The sequence below is a fragment of the Lampris incognitus genome, chromosome 8 (assembly GCF_029633865.1).
Source record: "Lampris incognitus isolate fLamInc1 chromosome 8, fLamInc1.hap2, whole genome shotgun sequence".
Lineage (NCBI taxonomy): Eukaryota > Metazoa > Chordata > Actinopteri > Lampriformes > Lampridae > Lampris > Lampris incognitus.
The window spans coordinates 37,389,931-37,404,491 of NC_079218.1; the positions used below are offsets into that span (position 1 = coordinate 37,389,931).

General features: G+C 44.2%; 1 protein-coding gene across 1 annotated transcript in view; it reads left to right on the forward strand.

Moving 5' to 3' along the window:
- The window catches only part of LOC130116377 (PDZ and LIM domain protein 4-like), a 47,708-nt gene that overhangs the window by 15,271 nt on the left and 17,876 nt on the right, over window positions 1-14,561 (forward strand). The window contains exon 4 of the mRNA XM_056284293.1: window positions 11,332-11,600. Coding sequence (XP_056140268.1) covers window positions 11,332-11,600 — 269 coding nt within the window. The remainder of the gene's footprint in view (window positions 1-11,331; window positions 11,601-14,561) is intronic.

The following is a 14,561-nucleotide window of genomic DNA, read 5'->3' on the forward strand; positions in this document are numbered from 1 at the left end:
CTTTTGGGGGTGGGGTGGGGGGGTAGCAGGTGGGAGTCCAATGTGGAGCACTTTGCAACAGGGCTGCTGCACCCAGTGAGTTGTATCACACACTGAGCACACAAGATGTGTTTGTATGTGTGTGTGTGTGTGTGTGTGTGTGTGTGTGTGTGTGTGTGTGTGTGTGTGTGTGTGTGTGTGTGTGTGTGTGTGTGTGTGAAACAGCCTTCCTAATAATGCAGTGTCTGCATTGCAGAGCTCTGTGCTCACTTGTGTATTCGCCAATCTCTTTACAGTTGCTCAGTGAAGACAACTCAGCTATTTTAAAAATGTACATCGATCAACCAAAACATTAAAACCTCCGACAGGTAAGTGAATAACATTGATTAAGTCATTACATTGGCACCTGTCAAGGGATGGGACATATTAAGCAGAAAATGAACAGTCAGTTCTTGAAGATGATGTGTTGGAAGCAGGAAAAATGGGCAAGTGTAAGGATCTGAGCGACTTTGACAAGGGACAAATTGTGATGGCTAGACGACTGGGTCAGAACATCTCCAAAACAACAGGTCTTGTGCGGTGTTCCCAGTATGCAGTGGTCAATACCCACCAAAAGTGGTCCAAGGAAGGACAACCGGTGAACTGGCGACAGGGTCATTGCTCACTGAAGCACGTGGAGAGCAAAGGCTAACTTGTCTGGTCCGATCCCGCAGAAGAGCTACTGTAGCTCAAATTACTGAAAAAGTTAATGCTGGCTATGATAGGCAGGTGTCAGAACACAGTGCACCGCAGCTTGCCGCGTATAGGGCTTTGTAGTCACAGACCAGTCAGTGTCCATGATGACTCTTGTTCACCGTCGAAAGCACCTACAATGGGCATCAGAACTGGACCATGGAGCAGTGGATGAAGGTGGCCTGGTCTGAATCACATTTTCTTCTCCATCATGTGAATGGCCAGGTGTGCGTGCATCGTTTACCTGGGGAAGAGATGGCACCAGGATGCACTATGGGAAGAAGGCAAGCCACTGGAAGCAGTGTGATGCTTTGGACAATGTTCTGCTGGGAAACCTTGGGTCCTGGCATTCATGTGGAGGTTACATTTGACATGTGCCACCTACCTAAATATTGTTGCAGACCAGATATACCCTTCATGACAACGCTATTCCCTGATGGCAGCGGCCTCTTTCAGTAGGATAATGTGCCCTGCCACATTGCAGAAATTGTTCAGGAATGGTTGACAGGGACATGACAGAGTTCAAGGTGTTGCCTTGACCTCCAAATTCCCCAGACCTCAATCTGATCAAGCATCTGTGGGATGTGCTGGAAAAACAAATCCAAACCATGAAGGCCCCACCTCAAAACATACAGGACGTAATTGAGCTCCTGCTTACGTCTTAGTGCCAGATACCACAGGGCATGTTCAGAGGTCTTGTGGAGTCCATGACTCAATGGGTCAGAGCTGTTTTGGCAGCACAAGGGGGACCTATACAATATTAGGCAGGTGGTTTTAATGTTTTGGCTAATCGGTATATATTTTATTGTAATAGAATGCATGACTTTAAGGTATGGCTACGAATGGAACTACATGTCTGTACATATTGCCTGCACCTAGATTGTAGTCTTATCAAAAAAACAAAAAGCAATCCAAACAGGATCGGCTTCTACGGGTTAGAGCTGGGTTCAGCATATTGCAGCAGTAGTAGAGGCATCAATAAGCAGCACAAATTGTCCAGTCCCGTTAAATTGCCCTCCCTTTTAGCATGGGTTATTGAGTTAAAAGGATGGTGAAAATATGGCTGAGGCCAACGAGATCAGCAGTTTCCTAATTTAACTCCCTCCTATGCCCGTGTTCAAAAATCCTCTCTTCTTTAAAACTGTCTGACTTATCTAACCTTGTACAAATTTGCATCATATAACAGTTGCAAAGACTCACCTGAACAGTCCAGTTTCCTGTCTGTCTGTCTGTCTGTCTGTCTGTCAGATCCAGTCAAGTTTGTTCATACTGTCCTCAATCGCAGTTACATGCTCACAGTGAAAATGTCCTTTGACCCTCGATTTGAAAGATCACCCTGTCTGTCAGAAGGACTTTGCAAAGACAGATGGATTCTCATGAAAATTTATGAGCAGGTAGGCATAGAAACACTTGATTGGATTTTGGTGGTTAAATTCGATGTATTTTTTGAGATATATAACTTTTTTAGATGAATGTACACACAGACATGAATGGCACAATGTTTGGAGAGAACTGACCATGAAATATTACAAGTCAGTAAACCAGTTTAACCTCCTTACCAGCACTTGCACTTTCAGCTAGCCTACACAATATCTCCCAGAAGCCTGCTTTTTATTTATTGTCTGTACCAAGGAGCTAATAGGGTGTTAATGTGAGGAACTTTTCAGCCCCACCCCCCCCCAAGTACTCTTGTTTCAGAAAATTGATGGTTTGACACGATTTTCTTCGGGGGGGGGGGGGAGTTAATTTCGAGGAAGAATTTTTAGGTCATTTGTTCCCAAAGCCTCCCGTATCCTTCGGTGCCTACCCTCTCTTTTGGCATTTGTCCTGAGAAGGCGGCCTTCTCTTGCTCTCAAACTGACCTGGTGATGTTACACTTCTTTCTTGTCTACTTGCCAAACTGTCCCAGTTACTTTTACTTTAGCTTCCTGCCTGTCTCTCCTCCCAGCGAGGAACCTCAGGGTGAGGCCGAGACAGCTGTAAAGGGCTGGCCTGTGTTCAGTCAGTGGGGCAGAGCCCCATGTAAAAAGCTTAATTTCCAAGGTGCAGATGGGATTACCATGCAGGAGGTGGACAGGGAAAAGGTAGCGTGTGTGTTATGTGTGCATGTTTTAGTGTGTGTGTGTGTGTGTGTGTGTGCGTGTGTGTGGAGCGTGGAGCGTATGTGCTTGTCTCGTGTAGTTATGTGTGCGTCTAGCGAGAGCGCCAGGCTTAGGCCTCCATACTCGGTTAAAAAGACAAACATATGATTTCAGTTAAAGCCCCCCTCCAACCTTCCCCAACCCCACCATTCCTCTTTTTCCTCTTTCTCTCCTCTCCTTCAATTCACCTTCACCCCCCCCCCCCCCGCTTTCCATCTAACCTCCCCTGAACAAATTCTGTGGTTGCGGGCTGGAGTACCAGTAGTGTATATAGAAACCCCCTCCTCCAAACCTTTATTAATCTGTGTAATTTATAGTCAGGCTGATGAATGGAGAAACCCCATGACTCCTGGCTTAATGTGCCCCAGTTAAACATACTCAGAGATGTTCATAGTGTTCTCATACACACTGGTGCCTGAACAAACAGTTTGCATGCATACTGGCCCGTGTACCGCAGGGGTAAATTTTTGATTTATAGAACAGGTTTTGTTTTTTTTGTTTTTATTTTTCTTTCTTTCCTTTCTCCTTTTTTTTTTAAAGACGCACACATCAACACATGCATACACACACATACACACATGCACTCACTTGGCCAATCCTCCAGAACATGAGCATGTTTGGCTGTCACGTTATAACTGGTTGGTGAAATCTGGTGGCATTCTTACTTTATGGTCAGACAGTTCTGGTTAGTTACTGCTCTTCTTCGTCTCCCTTTTCTTTTTCTGTCTCTTTCCCTCTCCAAATCTCTCCTCCTTCAGTGACAGGCGAATCAGCTGGATGTCTGGGAGAAAATGAAAGAGTAGCCGTTTTCAAGGGAGGTACAGAGATTAGGAAATACATCATCTATAATCACAGATGGACTTTTTCAAAAGCCCTCACAGCCGGGACTTGTGTCTGAGAAAGGTTGAAACTGTTTTAAGATTTCTCCTCCTACTCAGAGAAACATTAAACTGTTTTGACTACTTTGGGAAAACAAGACAAGGTTATGGGGTGATTTATCGGGTGATGGGTCATTACTTAGGGCAGTGAACCAAAGACATTGAACTTGACAGTCACCTTGAGATAGTCTCCAGTAAACCTATATGTAGTCTGGACCTGGAAAAAGCAGAATAAATCTATTTAATGAGACGGGGGGCTTGCAGCTGATTCATCTAATGAATAGAAACCCAGACACTGTGCCTTAAGAGTACCCTTGAAAGCGTGTACGGGTCTTGAATGTTACCAAACTGGCATTTTTATAAGGTGAGCACAGATGTGCTGGACATATAAACCTCTTATCCACCCACAAGAAAAATCTATCTGCAACAGACGTCCAGGGCCAGAGCGAAACCTGTTATGAGAGGGCGAGACAAAGATCATGGTTTGGAAAGGTTTTCACTGAAACGGAAGCAGTCCTACCATATCACCTATTCAAGGCAAAGTTATGCTTCTGCATAGAATCCATGCAGAGCCCACGCTGTTGCCTACCCAAGTCGCCTACCCGTTTGTCAGCATCCACACTTGCGTGCGCTGGCGTGTCTGCTTCACTCTGCAATTGCACTATCAAAACGCTAGTTAGCGGTTGGGTTTCTATGCCACTGTGTTTACTTTCTCATAGACAACAAAAGAAGTTTCTTCGTGCGCTTCAAACAATGGTGACTGGACTGAAAACGAACGGATCATGTTGAAGTTGGAGCTAATAAATGTTAAACAACAGTTACTTTTACTGAAATTATACTGAAATCTGTTAGTCTTTGTAATGTCGTGAAGACGAGTCGTACAAATGTGCATAAATGCGAACTTCCTCAGCTAGTCTCCCAAGGATTTGGTCCATTGTTACTGGTTGGTGTAAAACAGCATACGAAGATGAAGCAGCCAGAAATGCGATGCTACCAAGCGGATCAATAACAATATTGCAGTTTGCGTAGCCACGCATCAGGCCCCAGCATAACCTCCAGTGTAGGGTATGACTATGCGTGCCTACGGACCCCCCTCCCCGGACCCTCGGCGTCGATTCTACAGACACATAAGTCAGGCTTCAGTGCGAGCGGACGGACTCCTAGAGTGGAGATTTCTGTGCTGGCCAGAGGGACACAAAATGTTTTATCATATGAATTATAAGAGCTCCATGTGCTTCGGGGACAGTATGCTACACTATTCCTAACCTTTGACCTTGGTTTGGAGTGTGACAACAAAAGACAATTTCCCTATGGCCTGAGTAAGTACCCAACTGTTAAATGTTTTGAATTCATACCTTTAGTCTACCCCCTCAAAGCAACCAACCCATCTCCTTAAGAATAATTAATTGAAATTTTTCTTTTATCTTTTTTTTTAAAGCATTAGTGTGATGTTAGCTAGTCCATTTAAAATGTAGTTTGTTCAGATTAAGAGTAATAAATGGCTATAGTGCCTCGTCACTGCAGGAACAATGTGTAATAGAAAACCTTCCCTGATGGTTGGCTTTCTTTATCACTGGAGGTCTTTGCTTCTTCATGTCTGTGAAGATAACAGTCGCTGATGGTTATCAGCTGAGTTAGAGCATATCAATGAATCAGATAAATGATGTAAGGCTTCTCAATGAGCCTTAAAAGATTGCTAAAGTGACACTAGACATGCATGCAATGATTTTAATCTGCTAATGGGGGTTTTATAATGCATTTTGTTACAATTACACCTGTTAAAGTATTTATTTCCTGATTTACACTGTGGCAAGTGTTCTGTATTTTTGTGGTTTTGTGACTAATACATTTTCTTTTTTCCACCTGCCTTGCCCAGGGCAGGTTGAAACGTAGCAGCACAGATGTAGAATATCTCTATGCTATGTTGAACTCCAGTAAAGTTTAAGATAAAAAAGCTAAAAGTGGAGAATAAATGACACAGAAGAAGAACATAAAAGAAACCTGCAAAGCAATTCCCTAATAGTTAGCTAGCATACATGTAATTTTTTTGGTTTTCTTGAAGCCTGGTATGATGAGGAAATATCACTGGAGCTTGCTGAGCAGTCTTGATAGAAACAAAGTAAATGATGTACGCCCTTTCCACTCCCGAGATTTCTGAATTCAGAAATACAGGAGGTGGGCCGGTTGAGTACTATTGTTCTTTGAAGGCTTGTGACTCTCCACTTCCAACAGCTTTGGTTTGCACTTGCAGTCTTCAGCATATTTTGTCATGATTGCAAAAAGCCAATATCTGTTAAAGGTATAGATAATGGCAGATGTCCACAAATGCTATTCTATTTGAATTCACGTATTTTGATTTGTTGTCATTATTCACATTGCTGTATGATGGTGATTAGGCTGAAGTAAAAATTACAGACAATCCCTCTAAAATCTGAAATTCTTTTGCCATGTCCACTTTCTCGCCAGTCCTTGACACAAAGTAAATTGATGGTCCATGATGCGTATGGGATGTTTAGAGGTGAGGGGAGGATAGGCAGAACTCAACTAAGGACCGGATTGACAGATCTGCTCTGGTCAGCCTCTGCAGGGCAGGCTGCATGGGCCAGATGGAGGCCTGATGAGAGGAGGGAAAGCAAAAGACAGCGAGCGATAGAGTTTAAAGTTCTCTGCTTTCAGACTGTTGAGGTCAAAGGGGGAAGGGTGTGGGTGTTTTCTTGTGTGTGTGTGTGTGTGGGGGGGGTGGTGTCAGGGAGGGAGTGTGGCAAAGACTGTAGAGTTTGACTCCCCGACTTATTGTTAAAACCAAGAGTTCTGGGAAATGTCCTGATGTTTAGGGCTGTAAGGTGAAATGGGGGAGGGAGAGAAACTAAATGGAACATAGAGAAAGAGAGAGCAAAAGAATATGAGAGTGAAAAAGATGTTAGTGCATCTAAAGTATAAGGCCTTTTGACCCAGAAAAGAGGTTTACCGAGTCTTGGAGTTGGACAATACTTTAAAGCTACTTTTCCACAGAATTGGGCCAGGAGGGGCTTGGCAGAGCCAGCGCCAACCAATATGTTTAGAACAAATGTTCAAAAGCAATATGTTTATTTTGAACTGTGACCCGGTGGACAGACCATCTCTGTTCAAATTTAGTAGCATGAAGAATCACAGAATTGTTCTTTGGAGGGAAGCAGTTCTTTTCTGGGCAGTGCAGTAGTTACAGAGGACCTGCATTCAAGCTCCTATTTTGTCAAGAGTCTAAGTAAAGTTTATTTTCAGGCAGTGACGAACTGGCCAACTGGAAATTGGGCAAATGTCAGAAGGGCCGCGGCTGACCATTGGCCATTTGGGCTGCACAGAATGAATTGTTATAGTGTGCATGTGTGTGTGTGTGTGTGTGGGGGGGGTAATAAAAATAAAATATATACTCATTGACTAGTGCATCAAATCCCAGAATCCTCCCTGTCTTATCAAATCACATCAATGTGAAAGGTACTGTTATAAGAGTAGCGTAGCTCCTGTAAATATAAAAATTAATGTCCGTGACATTGAAGTCCTTGCCAAACGAGTTCACACAATGTTGATTAAGCCTGTCACCCCCAAGGTAAATCTCTCTGTATTTCGCAGTATACCGGAGTTTTAAATCTGGTGTCTGGGGCGACATTCCCACACTGCGTTCCCGCTCTGGCGCACCGGAAGTGATGTGTCAACGTCAACCAGCAATGGTTGCTTTTCTAGGGTTTAATTTCCGTGTGACGAAAGCTTTCGCATGCCTCTAATTGGCCTGCGTTCAGCGCTTTCTGTCAGAAAGCTTCCGGGCTTGGCAGCTATGGCGGAAAAAAAATTTCTGATGCTCCAGAGAAAAAGGAAACTCGGCGTTCAAAGTACGGATTAAAGTTAAAAAAAAGAAAGAAAGAAAGCGATCGACGGCGAAGATAAACACGGATATCCATTGGTGTAGCTTTTCCTCGTTGGAGAGCGCTGAACAAAGAGACGTAATTACTCTTATTGCCAGAAGGGGGAGACAAAACTTCCACACTGCAGGTTTAAGGAATAGGGTGTAGCGAGTATGAGAGCGACCGGCAGAAACGTGACTGCGAATGCGAGCGGAGCAGGCGAAAAGGTCAGCAGTAAATTGTTAATCTGGTGGTAAATGTATACTATAGGCTACAGCAGGGTGTTCCCTACCATTATAAGACGTAAGGCGCAGCACCCAAGCTGTTTTGGGCACCACCTAAGCCGAATGAATGTAAAATCAATGTGTGGAGAGCATCAAAAGTAACTAAATGACTTTTTTCCAAATGTAATGGTCTTAGTTGGTCCCTAGTGGACTTCTTTAGCAATTTTGTCTTTCAGCTTTTTGGGTTTTGGTTATTTATTATCTCCTCCAGCTTTTCCAACTCTTTGTACACAGATACATATATAATATGGTCATAATAATGGTCCAAAATGATATAAATTGTATATATTTTTAAAATTTTCCTAGGGGATTACCCCCTAATCCCCCACCCAAATATGTGCTCTGAAGTCTTCCACAAACCAAGGGAAAACGCTGAAATTTTAAGCTATTCCGATGTGTGAATATGGGCCGGTGTCGCGTGGTCGTGGACATACGGTACAACAGCACCGCTGCTTAAAGAACTCTCAGGGAAACACTAACCTGTGTTGACTATAATACGTATGCTATGGTAATACTGAATATACTGCGGCAATCCTAGTAATAGCCCTAGTATTACTTGGCTAAAGGTGCAGTTGAGGTTGGTGCTGGGTTTGGAAAGAGGGCTGTCGCGCCAGTATATGTCGCAAACGCCAGGGCTGTTTTTTGACCCCAGTCCATCCCTGCCTTCAGGGGTCAATAACACATGACATAGTTTGTTTTGTTTTTTTTTATTTACTAGCATAGATGGAGTCTGGTTTGTTTGGGGGGAGATGATGTGCAGAGAAGGGATGTCCTGATGTCTGGTAATAGCCCAACCAACTTGTGGCTCTGAGGGCTGGAGTTAGCTCAAGTGCTGACTCCCCTGCTGCTATTCCTAACGAAAACCAATATTTTGTGTAGAGGGATTGCACATGTATCCATCTCTTTTTGGTGAAGGGTTTGGGGGGTAGTAGAAGAAGGAGGTTTCACTTTTCCTTAGAGTCATCTGTCATGACCGCAGCAGACAGGGCAAAGGGTCTTGAGATCCCTCCACTGAGCTCAGGATGTGGGATCACTGGTGTAGGCGAGGTCTCCAGATCTCTGGAAAGTGGTGGTTGGAAATGGCGTGTGGGTGTGTGTGTGTGTGTGTGTGTGTGTGTGTGTGTGTGTGGCGATATTTGTGTGTGTGTGGTCTGGGTAGAGCAGTGAAGACACGATGACGTCCTGTCGTCCCATCTGTTGAGATGACACGGGCTGTGAACCTTTACCTCGCACGCACACACACACACACATGCATGCATGCACGCACGCATGTACACACACAAACACACACACACACACACATGCACTCATACCAGTGGCTTATAGCAACAACAATCCAACTTAGGAATGAGTAGTTTCTCCATTCCTGCCTCACTTGTAAACAAGTCACTCCACTTCATCTGAAATGTTTACAGTGCAAAGCAATGATAATGTGCAGCTCTCCTTTAGTCTTTCAAAACCAGACCGTCTCTAGACTGATACTCCAAGCATGGAAACGCTATCAGAGGTGGTGACATCACCCAAATACTGGCAATGCACATTTATCTCTATAGTTCAGCCAATGAGCTGAGTTTAGTCTGGATACCGATGAGCTTTATCAGGGAGTTATTTGCAGATAGCTCTGTGTCTATGAAGGTTAGCCCTGAAAGACTCAATTATGTCACTGCGTTGTTTATTCAAACACATGAAAAGTGCACTGACCTCAGAGTAAACACAGTCCTTCTATTTACACAGTGGTTTAATTGTAGGTGTCTGTCCCCGTAAACATTGGGGGATTTTTCCAACTGTTCTACTTTGGGGTGGGTCATAACTTTTTCCAGCAGAAATGCAGCAAGTATGGAAGCTGCAGAGTAGGCATCAATAGGATATATAACCCAGGTTTTTTATGGTACATACTGTAGTGTATTACTGCAACAATGAACTGCTGTGGACTACATTTATTTTCCTTTTAAGGATTTAGGCAATGTCTTTATCTAGAGTGACATACAATGAGCACACTGGTGGAGTGAGCTTCAATTTCTGCATCGCAGATATTACAAGAAAGTAATGGCAAGTGTTGAAGCCAGGGTACCCTGAAAGACATTGCAGAACGAAGAACTACATGAACAAATCAAATAAACACCAAGGAGGGCGTCCAGGTAGCATAGTGGTCTGTTCCATTGCCTACCAACATGGGGATCGCTGGTTCGAATCCCCGCGTTACCTCCGGCTTGGTCGGGCGTCCCTACAGACACAAATGGCCGTGTCTGCGGGTGGGAAGCTGGATGTGGGTATGTGTCCTGGTCGCTGCACTAGCACCTCCTCTAGTCAGTTGGGGCGCCTGTTCAGGGGGGAGGGGGAACTGGGTGTAATGGTGTGATCCTCCCATGTGCTACGTCTGCCTAGTGAAACTCCTCACTGTCAGGGGAAAAGAAGCAGCTGGCAACTCCACATGTATTGGAGAAAGCATGTGGTAGTCTGCAGCCCTCCCTGGATCAGCAGAGGGGGTGGAGCAGCGACCGGGACGGCTTGGAAGAGTGAGCCCCCCCCCCCCCAAATTTTTTTACAAATAAATAATAAACACCAAGGAGAGATTTGTTCATCACATCTAAGAAAGAGGAGACAATAGAATAGAAGCCGTACAAATACTTTGTGTGTTACGTTCTTGCTATTTTACTTAATAGCAATGAACATGGCTTTTGAAAGGAAACTCTGTGGCCTGTACAATGAAATGTCTTGAACCAATAGAGGGGAAATGTGAAATGTGGCACACACAAAAAAAAAATATCCCAAGTCTCAATGCTTTAAAACATCATTTGGAAACAACCTCTCTTGTCGCCTCAAAAGAATTGTGGTTTTCCAGTTGGAAAGTCAATAAGACTTGTTTTCTCATTTCCCCTCTTGTGTTTCTTTCCTTCTTTTTTTTTTAGGCTCCAGGCCATTATGGCATGTCCTGTAATGGGTCTCTTACCCATGTTGTTCCTAGGGGTGTCTTTAAGGGGAAAAGTGGGGAGTGCTTTCACAGTAATAGTGGATAGATAGGCATCGTGATTGTGTGCTGATAATTGACAATTTCATAACAACTATTATTTTTAGATGCTTTTCAAAACAAATTGCTTTGCAAAAAGGTTGGTGTCGGAACCATGACTCAGACAGGAATGACATGCATCATGTAGTGTCCCACACACTTCTGCTCCCTCATCCCAGTTGACAGCATCAGCAAAATTTCTACTGATGTTTTGTCTGCTAATTCATCATATTCAGGAGATCCTTCTCCAAACCACCAACTGTTCTTCTAATATCCCCTCTGCTCTTTTTTTGTTGTTTTTCTCTCTTTCTCTCTCTCTCTCTCTCTCTCTCTCTCTCTCTCTCTCTCTCTCTCTCTCTCTCTCTCTCTCTCTCTCTCTCTCTCTCTCTCTCTCTCTCTCTCTCTCTCGTATATCCCTTTTACTCTGTTTAGCAGAATTTCCGTCCCATAACCAGTGGATATGGAGGTTATGGCCGCAAACCATCCCACACCCCTGAGCCCCAACCCACGCCGGTTTTCCAGCCCACCCACCTGAATAACGGCCACGCCCGGCCCAACAACGGTCACACCTACGGATATGGGAACGGAACCGGAACCGGGCATGCCCAGTACAACAACCCGGCTGGCCTGTATGCCCAGAATGGCAGCAATGGAGACAGGTCTCTGCCAAACAAAATGGGAGGCCTCAGCCTCACACACAGGTAAGGCGCACACACACGTACAAAAAGATACACACACACAAGTATAAATACGGAACAAACGGGTAAGATCATCAGAGTACATAACAGACATGTACATTCACACAGATAGATACCCACACCTATACAAACTCAAGACACACAAGTAAGACAGTATATAATACACACACACACATATATAAACATATATGCACTTTAGAGACATAGGGAATCACACAGTGTATGATGCAAACATGGTACATAATCATGCACAAAAATACATACACAAAGACATACCTGTATACCTTTGACAAACAATGGCGGCATTCACATATGTATGCAGTACATGGATTCTACATGCTACATGCACACTACTAAATGGCTCTTGAGACCCGTGCAGATGGACTGGAAAAGCCATTTGTTCGTGTGAGGCCCCTTGAGTATGTGATAAATGTGTGCTTGCGAAGTGTCTCAGGGTGCAACCTCTGCTACGCAACAGTGCTCATGTCCCTCTTGGAGCGGTGGTTTGCCCACTAGAGTGAAGGATTTAGGTCTGCTATATAGAGTTGGGCACCAGACAGGTTAAACCTGTCAGTATCTCATCCAATACATGTATGTCAGAGATAATTAAAAAACAAATTCTTTTGGATTTTCCCCCTTTTTTTCTCACCAGTTGTATCCTGCCAATTACCCCACTCTTCCGGGCCATCCCGGTCACTGCTCCACCCCTTCTGCCGATCCGGGGAGGGCTGCAGGCTACCACATGCCTCCTCCGATACATGTGGAGTTGCCAGCCGCTTCTTTTCACCTGACAGTGAAGAGTTTCACCAGGGCGATGTAGCGCGTGGGAGGATCACGCTATTCCCCCCCAGTAACCCCCCTGAACAGGTGCCCCGACTTACCAGAGGAGGCGCTAGTGTAGCGACCAGGGCACATCCGGCTTCCCATCTGAGGACACGGCCAATGGTGTCTGTAGGGATGCCCAACCAAGCCGGAGGTAACACAGGGATTCGAACCGGCGATCCCTGTGTTGGTAGACAACAGAATGATCGCCACGCCACCCGGATGCCCCAGATAATTTTATTTTTGATTGACTAGCATATAATTAACCAAGCCACTACAAAAACGAATAAGAGAATTTAAGGATTAACATAATAATGCACCTAAATAAAAAGTTCATTAGGTTAAACAGTAAACACAGAATGACACGTCTCTGTGTATAAAGGGACAATGGTAAACGAATTATGAACACAAAATCCAATTTAATTTAGCCCTTGTAAACGATAGTCTGTGAATATAATCAGTCCAAGTATCTTTTTGTTATTAAATGGAAAACAGTTCACTTGAATGCTTCTTATCTGGACAAAGAATCAGCAATATACAAAACTCGAAACAACTGCATAAATATAGCAGTCCCATTTTGTTTTAATGATCAGAGAAACAAACAAAAGAAAGCTGTTCAGGTGTCTGGACAATGTGTGTGTGTGTGTATTTGAAGGTGTTTGTGAATGAAGTGATTGACTGGGCTTGAAAGGTGAGAGCTTGGGAGACAAATGGAAGCCGGGAGAAGAGGGAGAAACCGGTAGGAAACTGAGGATTCAGTATGTGCATCCATTACATGTTTATCAGGAAGAAACGGTCAGAAGACCGTAGGGTCATGAAGTGTGAAATAAATTAGTTTCAAACGTGCACCAAGACTAAGCCTCTTCCTTGGACAATTCCTTCACCTTGTTCCTTTCTCCAAACCCAGAATCCCAAATCGGCAGGTCCATAGAATTGACAGATTCTCAAGACCGTGTGAATTTGAATGTAGGAATTACTAAAACTTTTAACAGAACTTAAGATGCACGAATATTTCTTTTTTTTAAAAATTTAGGTTAATTTTTTGACATTTTCCGCCTTTATTTGATAGCGATAGTAGAGAGAGACAGGAAAGGCAGGGGAGAGAGAGGGGATGACATGCAGTAAAGGGCCTGGGCCGGATTCGAACCCAGGCCGCTGCGGTAAGGGCTCAGCCTTATGTGGTACGCGCTCTACCAGGTGAGCCACCGGGGGCGCCCCTGCACGAATATTCTGAATCTTGATTTCCTTATTTGAAAAACCCGCCCTCACTTCTCTCGCTTGCTGTCCCGGCTGACTCCTCACATGTCCATATCAGCTAGTATTAAAGGGGCGTGTCACATTTCGGAAAATGTTCTGCCACACTCGACAAGACTGTTATTCCTGGCTGAGTCCAAACTGCATGAGCACATACACACATAAACATATACTTTCACTGTCAAACACACTCCTGTTTTTTTCTCTCTGCTCTGTCTCACACTTCCTCACACCTAAATATTCAATCCAGTTGCACCATAGGCTCATTCTCTGCCACTCACATCTTCTCCTTTAAACATTTACCCACATGTAGGGGTGCTGGTCGCCGATGCTAGATGTCATGCTGGACTCCAAAGTGTGATGCATGAGTACACTATCATGAGGCCCGCCTCTTGTTTTCTCGTCCAACAGTCAAGAGATGACATGCATCTTAGCGTGACAGGCTCTCAACACATCTAAATAGTAGCTGTCCTCATCTACACAGAAACATGTAAAATGTTCAGGGTCAGACGACAAACATGCACTTTTTCTGAGGTTGAAGCTCAGATGTGAACAAAAGATGTTGTACAGTACATGTCCTGTTTGGTCTGGAGATACCACAGTAGGCTAGATGAACCCACAGCGGGCAGAGTGGTTAGTGGAAAAACCATGTAGTTGTAGGTCAGGACCCCTGCCATGGAAACATGTTTACACTTCTGTCCTGCCAGCCAACTATCAAATCCTACCTGAACTTTATTTCCTGTGGCTCTTCTGTCTCTCTCAGCCCAACCCCTGCTTAAACAAAGAAAATGAAAAAAAAATACAGCTGGGAGTGGACTAACTACTCTTTTCAAACAAAGCCAAAGGAAGTTTATCAGCCTTTCCACTTTTCATTCCCTTTTAAAAAGC